The sequence below is a fragment of the Centroberyx affinis genome, unplaced genomic scaffold (genome assembly GCF_046629955.1).
Source record: "Centroberyx affinis isolate AG114_WGS23_722 - 3 ecotype Tasmania unplaced genomic scaffold, CSIRO-AGI_Caff_v1 ptg000910l_1, whole genome shotgun sequence".
Lineage (NCBI taxonomy): Eukaryota > Metazoa > Chordata > Actinopteri > Beryciformes > Berycidae > Centroberyx > Centroberyx affinis.
Window position 1 is genome coordinate 151,729 of NW_027279494.1, and position 23,131 is coordinate 174,859.

The 23,131-nt window shown below is 39.9% G+C and overlaps 2 protein-coding genes across 3 annotated transcripts; both read right to left on the reverse strand.

The window, feature by feature from the left end:
- Positions 1 to 5,449: 5,449 nt before the first annotated feature.
- On the reverse strand, positions 5,450 to 13,125 carry ptger3 (prostaglandin E receptor 3 (subtype EP3)). Its single transcript, XM_071521659.1, has 2 exons — positions 12,204 to 13,125; positions 5,450 to 10,790 (listed from the first exon to the last, which is right to left on the reverse strand). The coding sequence occupies exons 1-2, from the start codon at positions 13,053 to 13,055 to the stop codon at positions 10,467 to 10,469; spliced, it is 1,176 nt and encodes a 391-aa protein (XP_071377760.1). The 5' UTR covers positions 13,056 to 13,125; the 3' UTR covers positions 5,450 to 10,466.
- Positions 13,126 to 15,563: 2,438 nt separating this feature from the next.
- Positions 15,564 to 20,614, reverse strand: zranb2 (zinc finger, RAN-binding domain containing 2). Of its 2 annotated transcripts, XM_071521653.1 has the most exons (10): positions 20,501 to 20,614; positions 19,765 to 19,817; positions 19,548 to 19,656; positions 19,108 to 19,190; positions 18,943 to 19,019; positions 18,557 to 18,712; positions 18,286 to 18,446; positions 17,602 to 17,661; positions 16,831 to 16,980; positions 15,564 to 16,600 (listed from the first exon to the last, which is right to left on the reverse strand). In XM_071521653.1, exons 1-10 carry the CDS (start codon positions 20,554 to 20,556, stop codon positions 16,543 to 16,545), a joined length of 963 nt encoding a protein of 320 aa, XP_071377754.1. In that variant the 5' UTR covers positions 20,557 to 20,614; the 3' UTR covers positions 15,564 to 16,542. The 2 variants fall into 2 exon arrangements, with proteins under 2 accessions (XP_071377754.1, XP_071377753.1); XM_071521652.1 differs by having other exon boundaries at positions 15,564 to 16,980.
- Between the last annotated feature and the right edge of the window lie 2,517 nt (positions 20,615 to 23,131).

Consider the following 23,131-nt stretch of genomic DNA (forward strand, 5'->3'; position numbering starts at 1 on the left):
TTTTTAGATTTGCATGTGGTTTTGTTTCTAATTATTTCACAATGTGCTCTTTTGGAACATTTGCACACTGTTTTATATATTCCTATATGGATACATGACAAAGACAGAATTCATTCCCATGCAATGAACAGACAATAAAGTGTTATGAGTCTGTATCTGATTTCACTGAACTCCAGGGGAGTACGAGGCAGATAGGGTAGTCAAATGTAATGTGCTACTGAACAATCAATATTGGCTTAAGGCAAAAACCACAGACTGAAACACTGTAACACTGGCCAAGATGAGAGAGTACACTTACCTCTGCTGATTACTGTTACTGCCACTGAATGTACAAAACATTAGGGACATTTTCCTGATTTTCAGTTGCAGCCTTAACTGTCTCAAAGCTTAAAAATCCTTCTCTAAGTTGTCTGCTTCTCTTTATCTACATCTCCTCCTTTGTGATTGGTATAGATTTAATAAGGAAAAATCAATAGGGGATAATGGATTTTACCTGGATTCACCTCATCACTGTACATCATGAAAAGAGTAAGCGTCCCTAATATTTTGTACATTCAGTGCATAGGCCTATAACATTACCATTCGTTATTGTCAGAGCCATATTAAGCAGACAGTAGGCAGTTATTGAAATGTTCATTAGGATATACAGGCTTGACTGCTGGAATGAGAGGACTATTGATCATAGATGAACGTTTTTCGCTGGACTGGAATTAGTCAGCAGGTGCAGGATGGATTTATGGTTCTATTAGTTTGGGTTTAGACACAGTGAAGAGGAATAGTGACAGGCTGCAGAGTAGAAACAGATAGAGATCTCATGCAGGTTGACCATGATTCTCTCCATGCTAATACAAAGCATAAATCAGTGGAAAGAAATTTAGAGAAACAAAATGTGGCAATGAGGTAGTGAATATTAATGAGGTAGTGCAGATCACTTAGAGCATATTGGGATCATTTGAATTTGCTGAAATGAACCACAACTTGTTGAGATGACATCTGCCATTTGGTGGACACTCGTCTAAAAGAGTGTGTGTATTTTTAGTGTTTTGGCTCTGCTGGGAATCACATTGTGCTGGGCGATATGGTTGAAATCAATATCACGATAATCATAAGGATTTTTTATCAATATATATTACAGTATGGCTCACGTGTGCAAAATCACATCTTAAATAATCAAATTAATGTTCATCCCATTGATTGAATGGTAATGTTAGGGTCAAGATTCAAGATTAACTTTATTGTCCCACAAAGTGGAAAATTTGGCTTGGGCTTTCACCCATGCTGCAGCCGTAAAAGACAAAACATTCCACATACAAAAAACATACAAAGATGTTAGTAAATAAAAACATACAGCAAGGTTCCTAAAAGCACCTATAGACAAACAGAAGAAACAAACACATCAATTAAAGCAAAGATCTGCACAAATCTCCAGTGTCCATCTTGGCCTCGTCCTTTTCTTATCTGCCGCTATTTAAAAGTTTTACTGACACAATAAAAAAATTAAATGAATTTTTAAATCTATTTAATCTGCAACAAGGGACTCTGAACCTCCTCCCAGAGGGCAGTAGCTGATACTCAGCATGTAGAACATGGGATGGGTCAGTAACTATCCTATTGGCTTGCCTTGAGTAGCCTATTCGTAAACTGCAAGGATGGATGCTGTCTTACCCCTATAATCTTCCATGCAGTCCGCATCAATCGGACCAGTTTGGACTTTAGTTGCGTGGAGAGGTTACCAAACCAAGCTGTGATGCCGTATCTGATAAGGCTCTCTAAGACTGCCTGAAGACTAACATACATTTTTGATCAACACCATGAACTGTAAGTCGACGCAGGAAGTGCAGTTGTTGTTGTACTCTACGCTTCAGAGACTGTCCTCATGGGTGTTCCAGGTTAATGAGTTGTCAATAAAAACACCAAGCTATTTGTATGAGGAGTCTACTGATGGTTTCATCGTGGATGACCACAGGCCTGTGGTTGCCAACTCCCCTGGGGTCAAACACCATCTCCTCAGTCTTTTTAACATTCAAGACAAGACAAGACTGTGAGGTAAAAAAAAAAAAGTTACATTTTCAAATGAATGTTTCATGCCTCATTTTTAAATAAAATTTGCTTGTTATCATCAATTCAGACAGCAGAATTGTCTCATAGTATCCCAAAATATAATCACAATATCATCACTATGATGCCACTGAAAGGCAATAAATGATTATATTGAATTTTCACCCATGCAGCCCTCGAATCACATCTCTAAACCTGGCAGTGTTATTCTCTACCCACTGACCATGGGAAAACAGTATAGTTATATACGTCCAATGTTTGCATTTCCTCAATTCATCCTCATTGTCATTCAGTGAGTGCAGCCTGCCACTGGCTAGAACAACATCCTTACACACACTATGCTTGGGGACATTATGTATTCATCTCCTAGGGACATTCAGCCAAACATTATCCACAGCAATCTGAGTAATAGTGTTCAGGTCCATCGCTCTGCTGGATATTCTCTGCAGGCATCAGTCGACCTTTTGACCCCCTTGGCTTGTTTACCTGATCCTGTTAAAGCGGAGGATACTTTGTCCCGGCGGCGCTGGTGCCATGCAGTACGATAAACACTGCAGGATTTGTCTCTTATTCTTTCCCCCAAGCAGGCTCGCAGAACAGGCCTCGTCCATACATACAAAGCATGCATTAAAAGCATAAGCGAGGTAAAGCAGAAGCATTCATCACCAACCTGATTAATTCAGTTAAAGCTATGCCTCCGCTCCTCAGTGAGAGGCCCTGGAGGAGCAATTATGTTGTTTGGAGTACCGGGACATTCATCTCTCTTAGCAGAATAGCCTATGGAAGGAGAGCATTAAAGAAACAATAGCAGAAAGTGGTCCGCCGACATCTTTCAAACCCCCGGCGCGATTGTCAGTCAAACAATGGAAGAAGACATGAAAAATGGAAGTCACCTTTTGCAATATTTGAGTTACAGAAGTTACATTCTTGGCAAGGATCAAACTTTGATAAAACTATTTTCAATCGTCTGAGTGCTGTGTTTTGAGCAGTCTGCTCACTTCCATCGACCAGACAAAATATGAGACTTAATAGATCTGTAAACAGTGCCGCCTTTATTAAGATGTATTTCCAGACAGCGTTTTACATTTAAAACACTTTGTGGTAATGGGTAAGCCATCATGCAGTGTCTGGACTTCCTGTTATTATCATCATAGAGAGGCACTTCTGCTAAATGAAAAAACAAAAAAAGACAACAATTTAAATAAAGTGGCACACATTATGGGACTCCAGCTTGTTTTCTTTCGGCCAATTCAAAAGCCATTTCAAATTTCGCCTCATTCATCCTCAACTGAAATAAACTGAAAAAAAAAAAGACATTTGTGGTGTTTATTACAGGCAACATCCATTAATATATTCTTCCTTGTAACCGTCTGCACCTTTGAACATGCTTCACAGCTTTGTTGGAGCATGCTGTTTATCTATATACTTCCAGTCAACACCAGTACAGCACCATGTGTCATCATAGAGAAGCCCGTTTTGTCTATGGTTCCCTCATAAAATATACATCCTCAGCCTATTGAGCTCAGCAGTGATGAATAATGGGACGATAAAGCGGTTAATGCCTGCGCTACTATTCATCTGATGTGGGTATTGCTCTTACTCAGCAATAAAATGACTGGATGGGGTGCAGAGCTAAGAAAGAAAGGCAGGTGATTCACACAATACAGGACTAATTGAATTAAAGCTCCAAAATTAGTCTCAGATGTTGTCTATAAGGCAGTGGGAAGGTCTATTTTTTCATCTTTATTTATCCAGGGTGTGCTGACTGCGCAGCTAAGTAATTTTTCCAGCTTCACATCTACACAGTGAGACTAATTCACACCTGGAAGCTGCCCAGTACAACCAGTCTCCTACTGAGGTCAGGTTGCTGGGATGGATAGTGTTTCTCATCAATATCCCTACCCAGATTTTCCCAGTCAATCAGGGACTGACTTTCTACTGACAATCCTGCTGTCCCAAACTGCTGATTTACTGCCAACCTGGAAAAGATGTAACAAAATTCAAAGATGACAGAAATGTCACCTCAAATTGTCTGTGTAGATTCATTTCAGTTATCCAGGTAGTAAGATGTCAAAAAAAGTATAAAAACAAAATCCACTGGGCTTAAAATGAAGAGTTGAAGATGTTTCAGCACTCATCCAAGAGGCTTCATCAGTTCATCAAATCAGGTTACAGTGCCATACTCCAGAGGTCCAATTGAATGCTGATTTACACCCAGAAAAGCTCATTATCAGTTTTTTCCAAATCCATTTGTGTCATCAGTAAATATCCAGTTTCTGTAACGTTGGCCGAATGATAAATTATTGATAACACAGATGCAGCTGTGTGAAATTTTCCATGCTTTTTACTTTTTTCTTTTGTACATTGTATGTAATATGTAGTGCTTGTCTTGTATGTATTATGTATTCGTATTATACACCTCATGCATTAATATATTGAAAGTGTTACCATGCCTATCAAGCAGGAATAGCTAGAGCAGAAATAGCCAGCAGGCTCATGCTTCAAACCTCAAAAGAAAATGTATACAATGATTTATTCAACAATTTACCATACTGTATGGTTCCACTTATTGTGCCCTGGGAAACTAATTACACAAGGCCACCAATAAACAGCAGTACACGTTTCACAACGGCAGACAGCATTCAACACATTCACAATATTCAAAACACTTACTAGTGAACAACAGTCGCATCATTCCCAGTTAAATTATCACTCTGATAAGTCAAGCAATGTCAGCGCAGACAACGAAGCGAGCAACGTACTCACCAGAGGGCTGCATGTAATATTCATAACCCAACACTCGGCATGTAAAACATCCTTCATTTGCTGTAGATTGTCTAAGGATGTTGCTGATTAATAATATCGAAGACTCAGAGGAGAGTGATTGTTTTTCTGTCGGGCCTAATTGCTTCATTGTCAATGCTAAGCTAACTGGCTCACCAGCCTGTGTATGATTGACAGATGGAGCAGTCATTTCCATGCAGCATAAGTCAAAATTTCATAGAAAACGGCGTTGGCTGAACTGACTCAAACAGTTCTCATGTAAACAAATGAGCATGTCGTTATTTTTCTGTTTTCAAGATTTGTTACACATGAAAGGAGTTGCTCATGAAAATCAAAGTCGGCTTTGATGGCTCAACAAACACAGCAGATACGCAACAAAAAGTACACTCCATGTAAAGGTAGACTTGCATCACCCATGTGTTGAAGTACTAGGGAATCAGTGATCAAAGTTTATAAATCCTTAAGAAAAAAACATGCTTCATGAACCAAAAAAAGCCCGACGCAGATTGAGAAAATATTTTCATATTCTTTAATAGAATTTCCAACAGTACACCAGCACATAAGCCATAAACATTTCAAGAAAATGAATCAAAAGTGCATTGCATGTTGATTTGATAAATAGAGGACAAAGACTTCAAGTACCCAAAGGACACTTGTTATATAAGCCTCTCTAAGACAGAGATATCTGGAAAAAACAATTATTCACATCCACATGACCTACACAAAACAAAAGGTTGCATAATTTACAGCATTATACACAGGGTGAAAACAACAAGAGCACTGCCAAAAAAACAAAAAACAAAAACAGTGCGTGTAGATAGCCCTCATCTGAGAATCGTGCCTCAGAGTTCAGAGTTTGAAGGAATTCCCTCACAGTACTTGGCGCTCCTGTTTAACATTCAGAAGCAGAGGCATAACAGAGAAAAAAAATGACAAGACAAAAATCTCCTGATAGCCATCAGGAATTTATTTACATTCATCAGAGAAACGCTGGCTCCTGCAAGCCAAACCTGTTTGTTTCCATTGCATGCACGTGTGACGCCATCATACCTAACGCTAGAAGAAATTCACCTGTTGTATTTGCTACCAATATTAATTTTTACCCTGATTTTAATTAACGTTTGACTTTCTTATCCTTATTGGCTTTTATTTGTTAATGTTTTATTTTCTGTGAAGCACTTTGTTTCTCTTTTGAAAAGGGCCATGCAAACAAAGTTTATTAGTGTAAAAGCTACACTAGGCATCATGGCATGTTGGCAGCTCCAAATGGCAGTTAGAAGTAACCGATCATCATATAAGTAAATCATCATATCCATAAATTGCACACAGCTCGCTCATGTTCACCAACCTGGCAGGACTGTGATCATTTCATACCAAAAGATACCAAAGGAATCAGAGGCAAAAGATCTAATGCTCACTCACTGCTGTTTGTGTTTCTTAAGTTTTTAATTGTCACTTATTTGGCTGAGAAGTGACCACCAGACACCAGACTTTCATTTGGGCAAATATGTGAATCTACAAGGTCTCAATTAGTGGGGATGGGATGTTCTTCTCTTTTGCAGCCCCATTTTGTGATTTAGGCTGATAAGACAAGGTGTATTTTTACATTTTTACAAATCTTGCCCATAGTACAGCTTTAAATGTTGTGTTAGATGTGTTAGATGCATGTTACAGAGCCAGTCAGAGTGATTATTATGGCACAGTGTTTTTTTCTTGAAGGGTCTTGAATTAATTATCAGAAAGTTAATTATCAGAATACAAAATAAATATAAAAAAATACAAATAAATATTGTCTGGTAAATAAATTAGATAAAAAACTTGCACAAATGCAAAACATCAAACGGCTACACATGTTTTCTAGGACATTCTTTTTTTTATCTTGATATCTTCTCAAGATTTCTAGAAATCTTGACGTCAAGTGACTCATCAGTTCACGAGGCAAACCAGTAAATCAGCCCCATGCATGAGGGACTTGAGTGAGCAAGACAGAGCCAGCTGGCAGCGCTGGATTCTCCGGGCCTAATAAAGCCTTTTTCAAAAACTTAATGTAATTGTTCCCTCCCTTCAGTGATGGAGACTCTGGTGGATAATTGCTTGGCCGACTGGCCTGCTCCTCACACAACTGAAGACCTTTTAACCACATGTGCAAACTAGACTTAACAGTCCTGACAGGCAAAGCTTGAACAGCAGTCATGGTATGCTTTTGTCAGTTATAAAAAGGTTCAGGTGTAACTTTGACATTTAAAAAGCTTTAATTACAATGCAGACAAAGGTTTCCAGTTACTGAGAAATCGTTTTGCTGCAGAAATCCTTCACGAGTATGCTTTTTCTGAAGTGTAATCAAATCTTGCAATATGATTTCTCTAGCAGAAAGCAAATTAAATTAACACTGACAGACCTCTCAGTGAAAGCAGCCATTAAATGTCTTCATCTTTGAAGATTACATCTTGTGGGCCAACACACCAGAGTTCATCTTGCTGTGCTGTGGCCCTTGTTCTATCGTACATTCATACTTCATAAGAGCACACTGTGTACTGCAAAACCATAGAAAGCATTCCCTGTAAACTCCATGTAGGCTATTATAGAATCCATTAAGGAGCACTGCAACACTGTTCCATCTAAAAGAGGGGATTATTATCTCTCCATTTTCTTTTCCACTGTGGTCCTACCCAAGTAGCTTACGAGGTGAGTGCAACACCCCGGAACAGTCCAAACCACACTTAAGATCAATTAGATGGCTTTAAGAGGATGTTCCTTTGCGTAATAACATGTTCTCAGTTGAGTAGTGGGAGGCCGCAGGGTCTCTTGGACAGAAATTTGAGCGAATTACATGACGTAAATTCAATTTGAATCTAATTGGGTTCCTCTCCAAAGCAGCCATACCCCGCACCAACTTGTGAATCAGCATAATCGCTGTGGTAAATGCAGGAACGTAACCCTGGATGTTACTGCTGAATGTAAAGTGTACATTTACTGCTACATGAGGCGAACATATGCTTGGAATAAGCACTCTGAATGCCGAGCCATGAACTCAAGCCTTCATTAAATTGAATACTCTATCATATCACATACAAATTAAGGAAATTGATTTCCCATGAAAGAATAAATTAGAATTTTGATAACATCTATTAACAAGAAAGGTACGTAGACCTGATTGCACATTCACAGCAAGCAATTAGCTCAAGAATAAACACGTATGTAACCTAATTTCAGAAGAATAGTTTGTTTCTGTGCAAAAACACTCCTGAATAGTAGAGACACACACTGAAGTAAAGGTATTGTTTCTTTGAAGGTTTTCCTTTTCATTCATCAACCCAAGTGAAGCCTTTGAGCAGGTTACTAAGGCAGACCGGTTTGACAATCATTGAAAGAGACACTCGACATCTGTACTGTCTCCGTTAGCAGATAAACAGTAATCAGTGACATGGAAAACATAAAACGTACATGTACCAGATGGCTGTCTCAGACACAGATATCTTATAGGCTCGTTATCTCTGAGATCGTATGTATTCTCACACTTTAAAGGTGTGGTAAGGCGGAGTGAGTTAGAGTACAGCATACTTCAATCTGATGCATATTGTTGGCTGATGTACTGAGGAGGCAGAGGTATGGGGTGGCAGAAAGACTGTCCCGTAACCAGAAGATCATAGATTCAATTACCATACACTACCAGTTTGGACACACCACATTTTTTCCCCACATTTTTCTTAATTTTTACTCTTTTCCACATTTTAGTATAATAGTAAAGACATCAAAACTATGAAATAACACAAATGGAATTATCAAGTGACCAAAAAAGTGTTACACAAATCAAAACTATCTTATATTTTAGATTCTTTAAAGTAGCCACCCTTTGGAAAGGCTTTGGAAAGAAATTCATACATAGGCATCAACTTCACTATTTATATTTGTCAAAGAAACACATTTCAAGCATTTAAGCATAAGCCTTTAGATCAAAATGGCTTTACTGTAATAAAAAACATAGTATATTCAATCAGGTGTGTCCAAACTTTTCACTGGTAGTGTAACTGTAGGTGCTGTTTACCTCCATGTCGAAGTGTCTTTGAGCAAGATACCAAACCTCTTTGAATACATTTGTGTGTGTATCAGAGGGATATGCAAAGAAACTCTTATTCACACTACTGTAAAAGGAAAGGCTTGCCACTGCCTGCCAACAGCTCTCTGTGGGCGAGCCAGCCACTCTTAACTCTTAACTGTGGTCTGACTGTAAAAGACATTCAGTCAATTGGCACAAAGGAAAACAAACCTTTCTCACAGCATTGACTAATACCTTGATTCCTGGAATAGTACTGTACCTGTCAAAGGATATTAAAGTGTAATAATAATGTTTAAAGGTAGCATCAGCAGCATAGGGAAAAGATTTGGCTGGTGATTTTTTTTAAGCGCGCTTGTAATTACCCACTGTGCAATTAGGAATTTATTTCTTTTCATGCCCCTCTAAGACACATTCATGAACGCTTTTAATCAAAGAGGTGAAGGTGCAAAGTCAGCCAGGAACAGCGTCCATAGAGCACATAGGGATTACTCAATAACACAATCCGCCATGCCGTCTATGATCTGGCAGTGTTAGCCACCACTAATGCACAATCCTGTCCCTCGCACTCTTTGGCATTCAAAAGCCTCGAAATTCTTTAAAGGATTCTGCTGAGAACATGATGGCGCAAATATTCACCAAGCGTTAAGCCCTGTGCCTTTCATATTCAGGGGGGAAAATGGACAGTAACAAACTCAAAACGTTTCACATTTCATTGGTCGGCAGGAACCGGGAAACACCACACACAGTTTAACATTTATGACAGCTTATGTCCATTAGGTAGCATCTTCAGCATTCAGCACAGAAAAAAACAAGTAACTGTACAATTGACCACAAATATAAATAAATAAATCTTACAATCATCATTAACATTAGATGTAATACTTTAAAATTGGCTCCAGTTTTGGATTTGCATTTTATCAAATGAGTGATCCCTTTTTTCACAAAACAGTTACATTTCATGTAAGATATGGCAAGGCTAATGAAAACTAGTTGCAAGCAATTTACAGTTTCTTAATTCATGTACATTCACAAAAAGCACTAAGCCTTGATTTTGCATGCAGCCTCATGTTATTAAGAGCAACAAATGGGTTCAGAAAATGAAAAGCATGAGATGCATCTTTTTGAGTTTGAAGTCAGTTTAGAGTTACTCGTGTTCAAAAGGTTCAACCAAAGACCTATTGGCAGGATCCTGGAGCCTGGCTGACTGTTTTTATTAAAAGAGAAGAGTAACAACAGAGATCTCTTGGCACCCACGCTGCTGCTGAAGTGAGAGGTGACAAGGTCATGCGTCCACATGCTGGTTAGGTGACTTTAAATGGAATGAGTTTTCAGGCAAAACAAAAACAAGTGCACACAGAGCAGACTTGGCTGGTGCCCATTAACGCTGCAACAGAGACCACTCTGTCTCCTAGTTGCACAATATCCTTCTGTCGACGAATCTGAAAGCAATTTCATTCCAATGCTTACTCCCGTAACACATCCCAGACAGCATCCGTCATATCCATCCAATCTGTCTGGGGTAAAAAGTCACAAAAATTACCACTTCCTGGTTTATCCAAAGATCTGTTCAACCAGTTTGCTGTTTGTGGAGGCTGTTGTTGTCATGGTTCTGCTTGTTAAGGGCATCCAGTGCCGCCTGGGTCTCCTTCTCACCATCTATGGAGCAGTTGGACACGGCGTTGGCCACCATGCAGAACTTGCGGAGGAGGATCTCCCTGAGCAGCAGGTAGACCCAGGGGTCCAGGATCTGGTTGAGCGAGGCCAGCCGGATCGCTGTCAGAAAGAAGTTACAGTCTAAGTGGATATCGCGGCTGGGGGTGAGAGAGGAGGCCGCCGTCGGCTTGCAGTGATGGGAGGACATCTGGTTGGAGATCATCCTCAGCATCAGCACCTGCAAGGGGAGGCAGTCGCAAGCCGTTTGTACCAAAACAGGCGTGTCGGATGTCTGTGTTGTGACTACATAACTACATTATGTTCCATATTACATGCATTGAAAGGATGTGAACAAACTGTGTTATTTAGTAAAATGTTTTTTGTCTAGGGTAGCGTGTCCACCAGCTTGAGTCAAGGTGCAACCACAAAAATCAAGATGATCATGAACATGGAGATGAAAGAACATGCCACTCTTGCTCAGTCTAAAACGAACAGAGCTTTATTAGACTTCCATTAAAAACATGACGTTTTGACCTGTCATGTTTTTCAGAAAAGTCAGGCCTTTGACTTTTCCGATGAAGGCCGGAATGTCATGTTTTTAATGGAAGTCTAATAAAGCTATAATATTTTTAGACTCGGCAAGAGTTGTGCATCATCTCCATGTTCATTCAGTTAAATGGACCACTGAAGAAGCCTTCTAAAAAAAATCAATTTTCTAGTTTATGGACATTTAATTGGCTGAGAGCTTTTGATTTTGCGGCCACTCTCTTCAGTTACCTTGGTATCTGAAATATGACTGACACACAGTCAGCAAGTCTAAACTGAGCAGCTACCAAACAGCTCGGAGAAAAAAAAAATTAACATCATGTCCACACTCTTGCCACTTACGTATTCACTCACCACCACTACCGCTGCCTCAGTCCTGTGGCTTCTATTAATATCCTCAGTGAGACTATTAGATATGTGAGTGACAGTGCATGACCTCACAGCACACTGAGCAGACCCCCAAACAGGCTCGGCTAAGTGGATTCTCCCTTAATGGGAAATGGCATCAGCGTATCAAAGGAAGCATGTGGGACTGCATGAAGGTGACTATATACCTATGTAGTATAGTTTGTGTTTGTGAGATGGGGGAGGGGGAATATAGAGTGAAAGAAATAGAGTGGTTGGTGAGTGAGTGAGTAACTGACTGACTGAATAACTGAATGACTGAAAGAGTGACTGAGAAAACTAACTTCATTAAAATACGATGGTCGGCTATTTTGGCAACAGTTTCTGCACTTACTGCCTCTTGCTGTCTGCTACCAACAGGAGATGAAACCTCTCCAAAGAGCCACACAGATCTATAACTGGCAGCTGTATGTGACAGGCAGCTCACAATAAAACCGGCTTAAGAGTGGCCCATGGAATTGTGAATAATGACAGTGGGCCTTGTTAAATAAATCATGTTAGCAGAAGGGTTGTCACTGGACATTTACACACTACCACAGTCGAAAAATCAGTACTCATATAAAATATTTGGAGTTATTTTATATATCAGACCTGACACCTTCAGTCTACTATGTCACATCCGTTCATTTATATAAGTGCAAGGCAACTTGGTTCTAGGCTATAAGAAATGTGTAGGCGACAGTCGCCTATAAAAACATACCAGTAAAGGAGACCAGCATATAAGCAGGACGCACATAATTCCTAACAGCTGAATGACAGTCTCCGTGGTGAGCCGTTCCCACTGTTTTGACGACTGAGACGTGCCAGATTTTGTTTTGCATCGGATAATTAATCCCCGGATAGTCACTACATTGCAGGATAAAGTTACAAGCAGAGAGAAAATCCCAAGTACAGCGAAAGTGATGGAGAAAAACATATTGCCCGGGACTTCTCTGTCCCCTGTGCTGATGAAGCACCAGGTGCCCGGCCACTGCAATGTGTATTTCCCGACACCTGCGATGGGCAGCAGCGCAAAGAGCAACACAAGACACCATATGACAGCCAAAGTCTGCTTTGTCACACTTGTTCTCATGTGATTGGAGTACCAGTGGGGACTTGTTATCGCCAAAGCCCTTTCAATCGCCATAGCGCTGGCCAGGAAGAGAGAGCACAGGCCGAAAGTGGTCATGCACACACCGAAAAAGGCGCACAACTTGCCCGATGAGTCGATGCGCTCCCACTTCAGGTCGGCTCGGTAAACTGATATCACTATTGGACTCGTCAGTAGCTGCCCAAACAGATCAGTCAACGCCAGCGATCCGATGCAAAGCAAGAAAGACTTTTTCCTCTTATTTTCCTTCTTTCTGTAAGAAATATACACCAGGATAAGAGCTAGAGAGTTGCCCACCATGCCGGTGATCATCATGGTTATTGGGAAACCCACTGATACGGATCCACAACTGCCACTCTTGGTGACATTGCTTTCGCGCAGTGGTTTGGAGACGTTGGAGTCCAACATCTCTCCATGAGGAGTTGGCCAGTCTTCGAGAGAATCGCAGCTGTCCGAAGTCATCCTCTCGGTGAGGATAAGCCTATATATAGTAAATATCCAGTGTGTGTGTCCGACATCCTCCACCGCTCCAAACTGCTCCAATTGACTGCTGTGCGTAAAAGCGCGTCGGAGCCTTTACTCGCTGGAGGCGGGACTACCCGGACACGCACCGAGGCGAGAGAAATACACTGCATAAGGTCTAATATAAACATGCCACATATACTGTATTTCTCTTGAGTATGGGTGGGGATAAACTCAAACTCAGTTTACCTTTTTATTTAATAGAGTTAACCACCTTTTGATTATGTAACGTTGTCAATTGAAAGTAGTTTCAAACGGATGCAAACTGGGGTGTTTTAAGGGGAAACAAATATAAATTAATTGATTTTTGTTCGCATTTGTGGGTGTTTCCCATGTGATGGTCACCCACTGGATCATATTTTTATTAACCAGTACACAACACTATGGATGGGTGAAGCTATTTCTCAGTTGACTGGTAAGACACAAATGCAGGCTCGCACCCACACGAGTCAAGATGCCAGAGATTATCATCACATGACGGGCCATTTCAGCCAAGTGAGCATTCAGACAGCCGGACTTAGATCTGATTATAGATGGTGCAATGAACAAAGCTAAATCAGGTGGAAATGCTACACTGTGACTGAACTATTGGCTTTCAGTGTCTGACAGCAGTGATATATGCTAGTAGTAAAAAAATGGTAAATCATGACCACATGTCGGTGATCAGTAAGGAAAGCAACCATCAAAACGTACAAAAGTCAATTAATTTATGTCTTTCCTCTTAAAAGACCCCTTTCATTTCACTTTAATTAGTTTGATAGGCTACTGTGGATTTCATATTATATGCTAATGATTTATGCCAGCCTAAGAAGGTGGTTAAACTCTATTCTGCAAAATAAAAAAGTGGGTAAATTGAGTTTAGCCTGCACTAGGCTACATCAGTCAGCCCAGAGTTCTTTCAGTTTTATTCAGACGAAAATAATAAATTAAAAAAATAAACTAATTTCTCACACAACTGTTCGCCTCAGATGATTAAATTAGATTCACATAGACTCATTTAAAATATTTGTCTTTATAGTTTAAGGAAGACACTAACTTAACTAACCCAGTCACTTCATGTGGTCTTGCACTAACGAAAAATCACTATAATATTCCTATAGTGACTTTTTTGTGTTTGTATCCTTCTCAATATAGTTGATAGTGGCCGTATTATGCTTTCTGGTAGCTATGTTTTATCTCCTGTAATGCTACTATAATAATCATATAGGGATTTTTATATTATAAAATAAAAATTGCTTTCACTCACACTAGGTCGACTCCATTTCATCTTTCGTTCATTTGTTTAGATTCCCTGGAGGGGAAGAGTGTGTTGTGGAAACTGTCATTAATTTCAGTACCTTGTAATTGATTTTCCATCAATGAAGCAGCACATCAGTGAAGTCGGCCCTCCCTCTCATCTCCCTCTCTTCAGCCTATCAGGAGCAACAAGTGCCACCTGTTGACCAGAACGAGAACAGCAACACAAAACGTGTGGAAATGAACTTCCTGTCCCATCGTTTTTTATCTAGAACCTACTTTTGGGCTCGTTACTCAAAAAGTAATCAGTTACTCATTATTTTTAATAGGATATTTAGCCCTTATTGAAGTCAGTTTGAAGCAGAGTTATCCAAAACGAGCGACATCCCATCAAAATCCAAAGTAGTTTTCGTTGGAATTAGCTGATCGTCATCTTCTCAGGCTAAACTAATTTACATGAGAGAAGGCTGGGAAGTTTAGCCTAACGTTGTTTCCCCGGGTGGAAGCAGGAATTACTCCCACTACACTGATTTCACCAAGCAAAATGACAAAAACATTGGAGATCAAAAGCATCTTGGTTTCCTCCATCATTCACGGGAGAGGTAGGCTAACAGTAAACCTAATTTTGTGAGATAAGAGAGGCGGCAATGGCTACCGTAAAATTTGGAAGGTGTAACGTTAATCAAGTTTACTAATACTGTAACGAGATACTGTCTACAAGGAGCGGTAAGGAAAAAATAACTAATTTCAAATGCAACATCAACCTACTTGGCAATGTAAAAACTTAACTCGTTTATTATTGGTAGACTTAACTGTAATACTAGCCTATTTAAATGGTAGTAATTGGTTGCAGTAGCCCTTACTGAGAAAAGTATAATTACTGTAACGAAGGATATAAAAACTGTTAACGATATCATACCATACCTGTAAATATAGGTCTCTATAGGGATATTAGCCTATAGTCATACCATAGAATATTAAAACATTAGGCTAATATAAACTCACTGCTCTCTCTCTCTCTCTCACACACACAAAGTCCCTGTTGTAGGCCTATTAGTCATTTCCATGTAACACGTTTTAATCCCAAGGGAATACACTGGGGGGAAATAACGGTCACCTTCTGTATCCAAATGGTGCAGAACTTTATGGATTTCTGACGAGATCCTCAACTTTAGGGCAAATCCAACACATGAAGAATAAAAATGAAATAAGTAGTTCGACAGGATTTTATTTACATGTTGTGTACATTTTAGTTCATTTTTAACCAACAAAAAGACCCTATTGCCACATTCTATAAATACTGTCATTAAGAGGACATCATTTGATATGTTTTGTTACTTATTCTTGCTATCTGGATCTGTTTGCATTTTACTTCAACTGCATGGAAATCTGTCATTTGTACATTTAATTCCAAAGTTTCCAAAGTGTCTTGACAGAGCTATCAGGAATAACTGGAGATGGTGATTAATAATAGGCCACAACAGTTTTAAGGAGAGAAAAAAAAAACCTAACCCAAACCAGAGAATGTTGAAATTACTGCCATTTAGTTAAACAAGGAATATCAAAAAGTGAAAGAAAAAGAAATACTTACCTTCAACACAAAACAAGAAAAATATCAACGAATCAAACAATCTGACCAAAATTCTCAGGGCTACATTTATAATATTCTATAACGGTGGTTGTTCAGTAAACCATTTGTAATGTGTTTTAAATTCCGTCTTGAAAAACATATTTTGTAAAACCACCATCTCAGAAGCTTCCTTAGGTCAAGAACTGTCATCTAAATTTATATGAAACTTCAGTTTCCCCCAAAATGAGTGGAATAAAATGTAATGCCATTAAGATATTAAGCAGAGTGGGTTTAAAATGAGATACAGTCTCTTCACAGTATATCTCTGTTTCTCTTATAGGACCAGACATTTATAAGTTTATCGGACACCTAAAGTTACACACACTCGTCACAGACTGGGATGTAGCCTACTCGATTTTCAAAAAGGAAGCATGTATGACAGGTAAAGACAGAGAGAAGTCGTTTCACTGTTTTCTTCTTTTGAGGGAAATAAGATGTGTGTACTTTGATGTTCTATATGAAGTTGAACAGCATAATGAACGGATCTGGTGGTTTTTCGTAAAACACAACATGCACTTGTACTATGGTTCCGTTTCTTGTTTTTAAAAGGCCGTTTTAAACTTATTTCTTTTTTGAACTGGAGCCGGAATGGGAGGATCCGGAGGACTGGCCGCGGCGCCTGAAATCAGACAAAACACCAGGGGAAGAAGAACAAGGTCAGCAGGCTTGACTATTAACATTCAGTTTACGCACATTAGAAACATGCACAAGTTCACAAGGTATAAAAGCATCATGACGTGGCAAATTGTGAAGACATTTCTCTAAATTTGAACTCCCGTAAAGCGAAGCGATGGAGGGCTAACAATTATCAGTGAGTACGCCATTGTGGTATTCCACAGAAACCCAAACCTTTCGGACGAATGTGATCTAGAGCGCCTCCGTTTCCTCCCTCCAGATGAGGACCTGGAGCGACTGCGCTTCTGTCTCCTCTCAGGCGAGGAGGAGGGCGAGCGGGACCTCTTCCGGGGAGAGGAGCCCTTTCCAGACCTGGAGCTGGATCTTTTGGAGGGATAAACCAAGCACTAAGGTCAGTGAGGCCAAGGCAGAGCCTAACCAGGGCAGTTATTTATCAAGCTTCTCTGAATAAGAGTGCTGACCCATGCATTCATGGTGCTGTGAGATGCTTTTATCCAAAGTGCTGTAAGGCTCCTTGGATAAAAGTGTCAACCAATATGGCTGAAGATGAGTTTTGCTTTTTAAAACATAGTGACATTAAGGCTTACGTGGGCACAGTCAGCACCACTCCTCAGAGACGCTCGATAAATAAAAACCCCAGATATCTAGTCAGAGGTTTGAGGTTTTGCAACATTGAAATTCACTTCAGCTAGTCAAATTGAACTACTGAACATCTGCAGTATTTATAGTCAGGCCTAATTCAACCTGGAAAACATTAGGTCAGGTGAATGAAAACCAGTAGAACAGCTTAGGAGTTTGCCTTATCCTGATTCCAAACTTAAATTCGTTTTTTTTAGTAAGAAAAAAAGGAGGCTGCAGTATAGCACTTCATCACTGTGCGGCCTCTCTTTTCATAACGTCAGCTAGGACTAGGTGGTTTTCTGGAGCCTTCGGCCCAGATACATACACTCTCTTAAGGGAGAGAGTGCATGTCACCTCATTCACCTGGAGTGGGACCTCGAGCGAGATCCAGACCTGGAACTGGATGAGCTTCTAGAACGGGACCTGAAAGAAGAAACACATCTTTTTCCAATATTTTCTGAACAAGGACACACCCGTGGCTACGTGGTGCATGTGACAATGCACAGACATGATAATAAACTGCACATTAATCTGGAGAAATAATGTAACAAAGACAACCTATTTGCACAATGCCATACAGTATCACTGTTGACTAACAAACAATATATCTACAGGATAATCAAATGCAGAGAATTAGCCTAATACAAAAAAAATACAAAAAAAGACTAACAACCGGATGCAAAAAATGCCATCAGATGTGGACAAGATAGAAAACAAAAGTGCCAGAACAACTAGAATGCTTTACGTTGAAGATAACAATATGAATTCCTTCCATCTGAAGTTGTAGACGTTACAAATGTATACAATCAAATAAAAAAGCCAAACAAAAACGCACGATGAATTACATCTTATCGAGGAAAATCACTGGATCTGCACATAAAAACACTTCTTACACCACAAAAGGGGAGGGGGGGGGGGGGTAAGAAAACGGAAAACAACAAATCAACAAAACAGGACATTTAATTGATGTGGATCAGTAAGTTAGAAGGAAGATTGAGCTGATACTGACATTTTGCCTGGAGTTACCCTTGACCTGTACCCTTTTACCTGGACCTCGACCGTGAGCTGGAGCTGGAGGAGCGCGAGGACGAGCGGGAGCGGGACGAACCCGAGCGGCTGCCCTTCTTCTTTGTCTGCTTGTCCTCCTCGTCGCTGGCGTCCAGGTCGTACTTCGACAGGTCTCCGTCTCCGTCCTCATCTTCATCGTCCTAGAGAGAAGAGTTGGGGTTTTTTTTTATGCTATATTGTCATTGGCAGGTGTCACAGTGCTACATTTTGTTTATTTAACTTAACAGCTCCAGCCACCAGACAGTCTTACATCCAGTTTGTATTTGGAAAGGTCTCCGTCTTCGTCATCCTCTTCCTCCTCTTCCTCCTCGTTGTCTTCGTCTTTCACTGGTTCTTTCTTTTCGCTTTCTTTTGAGGAAGACGTGCTGTTGGTTTTCCCACGGTACTTTTTCTTTTTCCTGCCAAACTGTGACACGGGAGACAGAGCATAATCCTTATCAGCATAACTGACCCGGGCCAATGCAAATTTTTATCAGCGGCTTTCAAGACACAGTGACATATTCGTCATTCATTTGTAAGAAAACGTGACTTCCACTGTATGCTTATTCATCAAATATAGACTTGGGTGAGGCTGAATCAACTATGAAATGTTGAACTTCTGATCACACTACTGATTCATTGTCAGTCAATATTCACCTCATCATATTCACCATCAGATTCCTCCCGTTCAATGTATTCCACATTCTCCCTTTCATTGAATCCTCCGCCATAGCCTGAAAACAGAAAAGGGTAAATTAGCAATGAAGAACTAGTATTTAGAGACAAATTGCAAACTCATAGACTAAGTATGCATGTAGTTACCTGTTCTCTCTTCAAGCTTCGCATATTTGGGTGTGTTGCACATGTTGCATTCTGACCTTCTAGCCCAGTTCACATTGCCACACCTTCATGAGAAACCCCCCCAAAAAAAAACAATGAAGCCATTGAATTCCAACACATCTGAAAGTGAAACTAGAGAGTTTTTGTTACAGCTAAAGAAGTAAGTAACCATGTATTTCAATCAGGTGGAAAGTTAGCTTTCTACTTTACTTGCCACATGCTACTCCAAATATTTGACCAGTCCCTTTGAATTTTAACAAGATGAAATGAGCATTTGAATAGAACAGCTTTTTCATAGACTTTGGAAAAGCACCAGCCTAGGAACTGGTGATATTGATACTTTAAAGACACTGCCAAAATTTACCATCATTTCTGGTGATGTCCTACCCTGATTATAAAGCAGTTTAACCATGATCACATACGTTTTACACTGCCAATCGTTTGCACTGAAGAGGCCTCTACTCTTCTCAGCCAGAGTTTTCCCAATCTCTGTCCCTCCAGCTTTCATCATCTTTGCCTCTGTTGTTTTCTCTGTGGGAAATAGAACAGTCTTTGGTGTAACAGTTTTTCGAGAGGAGCTGCATAATATGCATCAGGCTTATGCAAAATCTATACTTGTTTCAGAGCAGAATGACTCACCCCTGCCACATCTGTTACAACTAGTTCTTCTAGCAAAGTTCACATTTCCACACCTGCAAGAACATAAAACATGAATATAGGCACAGATTAGGATTAAGTGTGTTGTTTCAGCAATCAGGCAAATGCAATCAGTATACTCCATGCAACTATGGCCAGCTAAGTCATCTTATTATTTTTTCATGTGGTACACCGTTAGCTTGTAGCTTTATGCTGGATATCCTGTGGAACGGGCCTGTGTTTTGACAACTGCAGCTGGTTTATCTGTCACTTTAAATGTTTTTATGCTGCTAACTCGTAACCTGATATTGCTGACTATCTAAATTGGACTCTAAACTCTCCAGACAACTTGGCTGCTACGACATTGTAAGCAACACCTATAAACGTAGAGTTGAGAAGCTTGTCCTATCCCACAAAAAAGCCCACGCAAGCTACCTAGCTAACTAGCTTGCTATCTACAAGCCACCACACACTGGCAACTTCCAACTTTCCTGCAACTCCCCACCCTTAAATCCAAAACGGGTACGCTAGGGTTGTTCTGCTTACACTAGGCACGTAGAAGTAAGGAGCATGAGTAGCTAGCTTATTTAGCTAATGTTAGCATGAACTACACGGTAGGAGGCCTAACTAGCTAACGTTAGCCTGTTAGCATAGCCAGCAAGTTACAAGAGGCCCACTGATAATTCTAACCTCCCGATATCTAAATTAGCTATCTGTATTATGCTTGAGGAGCGCTTACTTTTTATCGGGACAAATCCAATCCCCGTCGCTAACTCGAAAACTCTTCCCCGACATTTTTGTGCCTATTAACACCGGTAGCTCGCAGGCTGGGTGTGCTCACTCTGAGAAGAGTTCACACAATGAATGCAGCAGCAGTTCACACAGTGTAGCCTCGTCTCTCTCCTGCTGCCTTCAAGTGCTTCTCGTAGTTTGCATAAACGTCATGTCGCGCATAATAGACCCCTGTGAAATGGGTAAATTTTGTGGGCAACTGGTATATTTTGGGACACTTTGATCTGCAGAATCAATTTTTAAAAAAGGTAATAAAAGTAATCCCAAAGCTATTGTACATATCACGTATACTATCAATTGTCGATACAGTGTCAATTATATACCCTGCGCCCCCTAAACGTCACATGTAGGCAACTCGGGTATCATAGCAAATGTCTACTTTTTTTCTCACAAGTTACCACGTTACTGTGTCGTCGATGTCCTTTTTAAAAGTCGGAATTCCAATATTTTCGACAGCACATGAATGCGGCATCGACACCCCCAGTGGTGGTCAGCTAAAAGTGATACACTAATTTCTCTGCATTGCATACCATGCGAATAAAGAAATATGTGCACCAGACAGTTGCTTCCTGTGAACTGAGTGGTGAAATAGGGTTCAGTCAGGGTTTAACCGTATCGAAAAGAGATGACAGTAAATACTGCAATACATTTTAAAGTGACACCTTACAAATATCACAGTAAATCCCACAGGTCCCCATAGGAACATTCTAAGAATATTATAGTAACACTACAGGAGATCAAAATACCATAAAGTAGCCTATGATAATGTTGTTATAAACCCACTATTGTGTACCACAGTTACACTATAAGTCACTATAGGGTTATTATAGTGATTTTTTGTCAGAGAAATACGTCACCATCATATATTCAAAAAGGAGAGTAGTTATTTTAAGAGAGGGAAGGATGATGGATAGGCGTGTGGGGCGTGTGTGGGTGTGGGAGGTTAATATAGAGCTTGGAAATAGTAAAGTCAGCGTTCACTGTCTCGATTTGCAATGTTCAACCCATCGCTTGGAATAAAAACAAGACAAGGGATATAAGTGAGGTGAGAGTAGAGCTGGAGGCAGACACTGGAGGTGCAGATGGTGGCATTGGTGCTTATGATTGGTGACAGAGCGGCTGTCAAGGTTTTAAATCATGCATCATTGAATCTAACCACCATGGCCTTTCTTTAAAAATTCTGAATGCAATTTTAGGAATCCTAAGTACCAAGCTGATCTTGCCTGTACTGTATTTCGCAACTCTACTAGTGGCCACTAGATGACAGTTAATGCCAACTGTTCACACCACAAATGTTCACAGACCCTCCTTTATATTTTAGTGCATGTCATCGCCCACCAGGTTCCTGAAGATTTTGCTTGTTCATCTAGATCAAAGCTGTATAAGATTATGGAGGTGGCAAAAAAACAACAACTATGTAGTCACTTTAAGAGGGATAGTGTGTATGTGTGTGTGTGTGTGTGTGTGTTTACATGAGTGTGTCATTCTGAAACCCTGTTACAAATAAATATGGCATGATAATCCTGTGATGAACAGAATAATAGCTATCTAATGCAGAGCAAATATGATTAAGCACTGTAAAATTATCTGATCTGGAAATGTGAATCGTTTTGTGTCAGTGTCATTGGACTGATACTGTTCTTGTGAGGCTGAATTAGATTAATAGTTTTGTTTCAAAACGAGATATCCCCCGTTTGAAAAATGGGAGCTATTGTTACAAAATGATTGATAGCTAAAAATTAAAACAAATTATTTTTTAAAGGATAGTGGGTGACTTAAGTCATTGGCTTACACAATGATAAAACATTTACAGATTAGATCCTGTGTAATTTAGAGATATTGAATGATGAACTTCAGGTAATGATTGTATTTTCTAAAATGTCCATATAGTGTTTTGGAAATTAACTCTTCATACAGGGGTCAGAGTTCATAAGGTATTTGCAGTAAGGGTTCCTATGTAAATATCACACCTTTGGAGCACAACCTTCACCCACATCATCCAGATGTTCATCTAGACAAACAAATGGCACAGATCTATTTCTAAACTCGAAAATCCTTCATCCTCCACCTCTGGAGCCCCTGGAGAGGACCTTATCCTTGTTCGCCTGTTTTAGGCTATTTTTGACAAAGGTTAGTACTTTACTAGACTTATAGTCATATTTCAGAACTGGCAGATAATTGCAACTAGGGGATACTTCCTGGGTCCAAAAACCTCAAATTAGGCATAAGAGGACTATGTTGTCACATACTAGTTAAGAGTTATTGGGCTCTATGAATATGATTTTAAAAACTGACTTTTTCACTTTTCAAGATACAAGTGTCACAACTCATATCATTTTACTATTGTTTGCCACAGGATCTTTTGAAGGACTTATGGTAATAGTAAGAATCAACACTTGATTTTAAAACAGTTGGGTCATTTTTGTGTCCTAAATCGACATAATTGAATACCCAACTAGTTTGACGGGTACAGCTCACCCATAGTGGTGCCAAAACAATTTTCCTTAAAGTTTCCTGAACGTTTTATTTATCTAAAAATATTGTTCAACAATTGGCAAGTATAATGATCTCTTGGATG

Excerpts from the sequence above, each read along its gene's own strand:
- ptger3 (XM_071521659.1), bottom strand. The coding sequence starts at position 13,055 with ATGACTTCGGACAGCTGCGATTCTCTCGAAGACTGGCCAACTCCTCAT. Across the intron at positions 10,791-12,203 it reads TATGCTGGTCTCCTTTACTG|GTGCTGATGCTGAGGATGAT; the intron begins GTATGTTTTTAT and ends CTCCCCTTGCAG.
- zranb2 (XM_071521652.1), bottom strand. The coding sequence starts at position 20,556 with ATGTCGGGGAAGAGTTTTCGAGTTAGCGACGGGGATTGGATTTGTCCC. Across the intron at positions 18,713-18,942 it reads CTGATGGTGAATATGATGAG|TTTGGCAGGAAAAAGAAAAA; the intron begins GTGAATATTGAC and ends CCCGTGTCACAG. Across the intron at positions 16,981-17,601 it reads CGCTCGAGGTCCCACTCCAG|ATCCAGCTCCAGGTCTGGAA; the intron begins GTGAATGAGGTG and ends TCCCTCCAAAAG.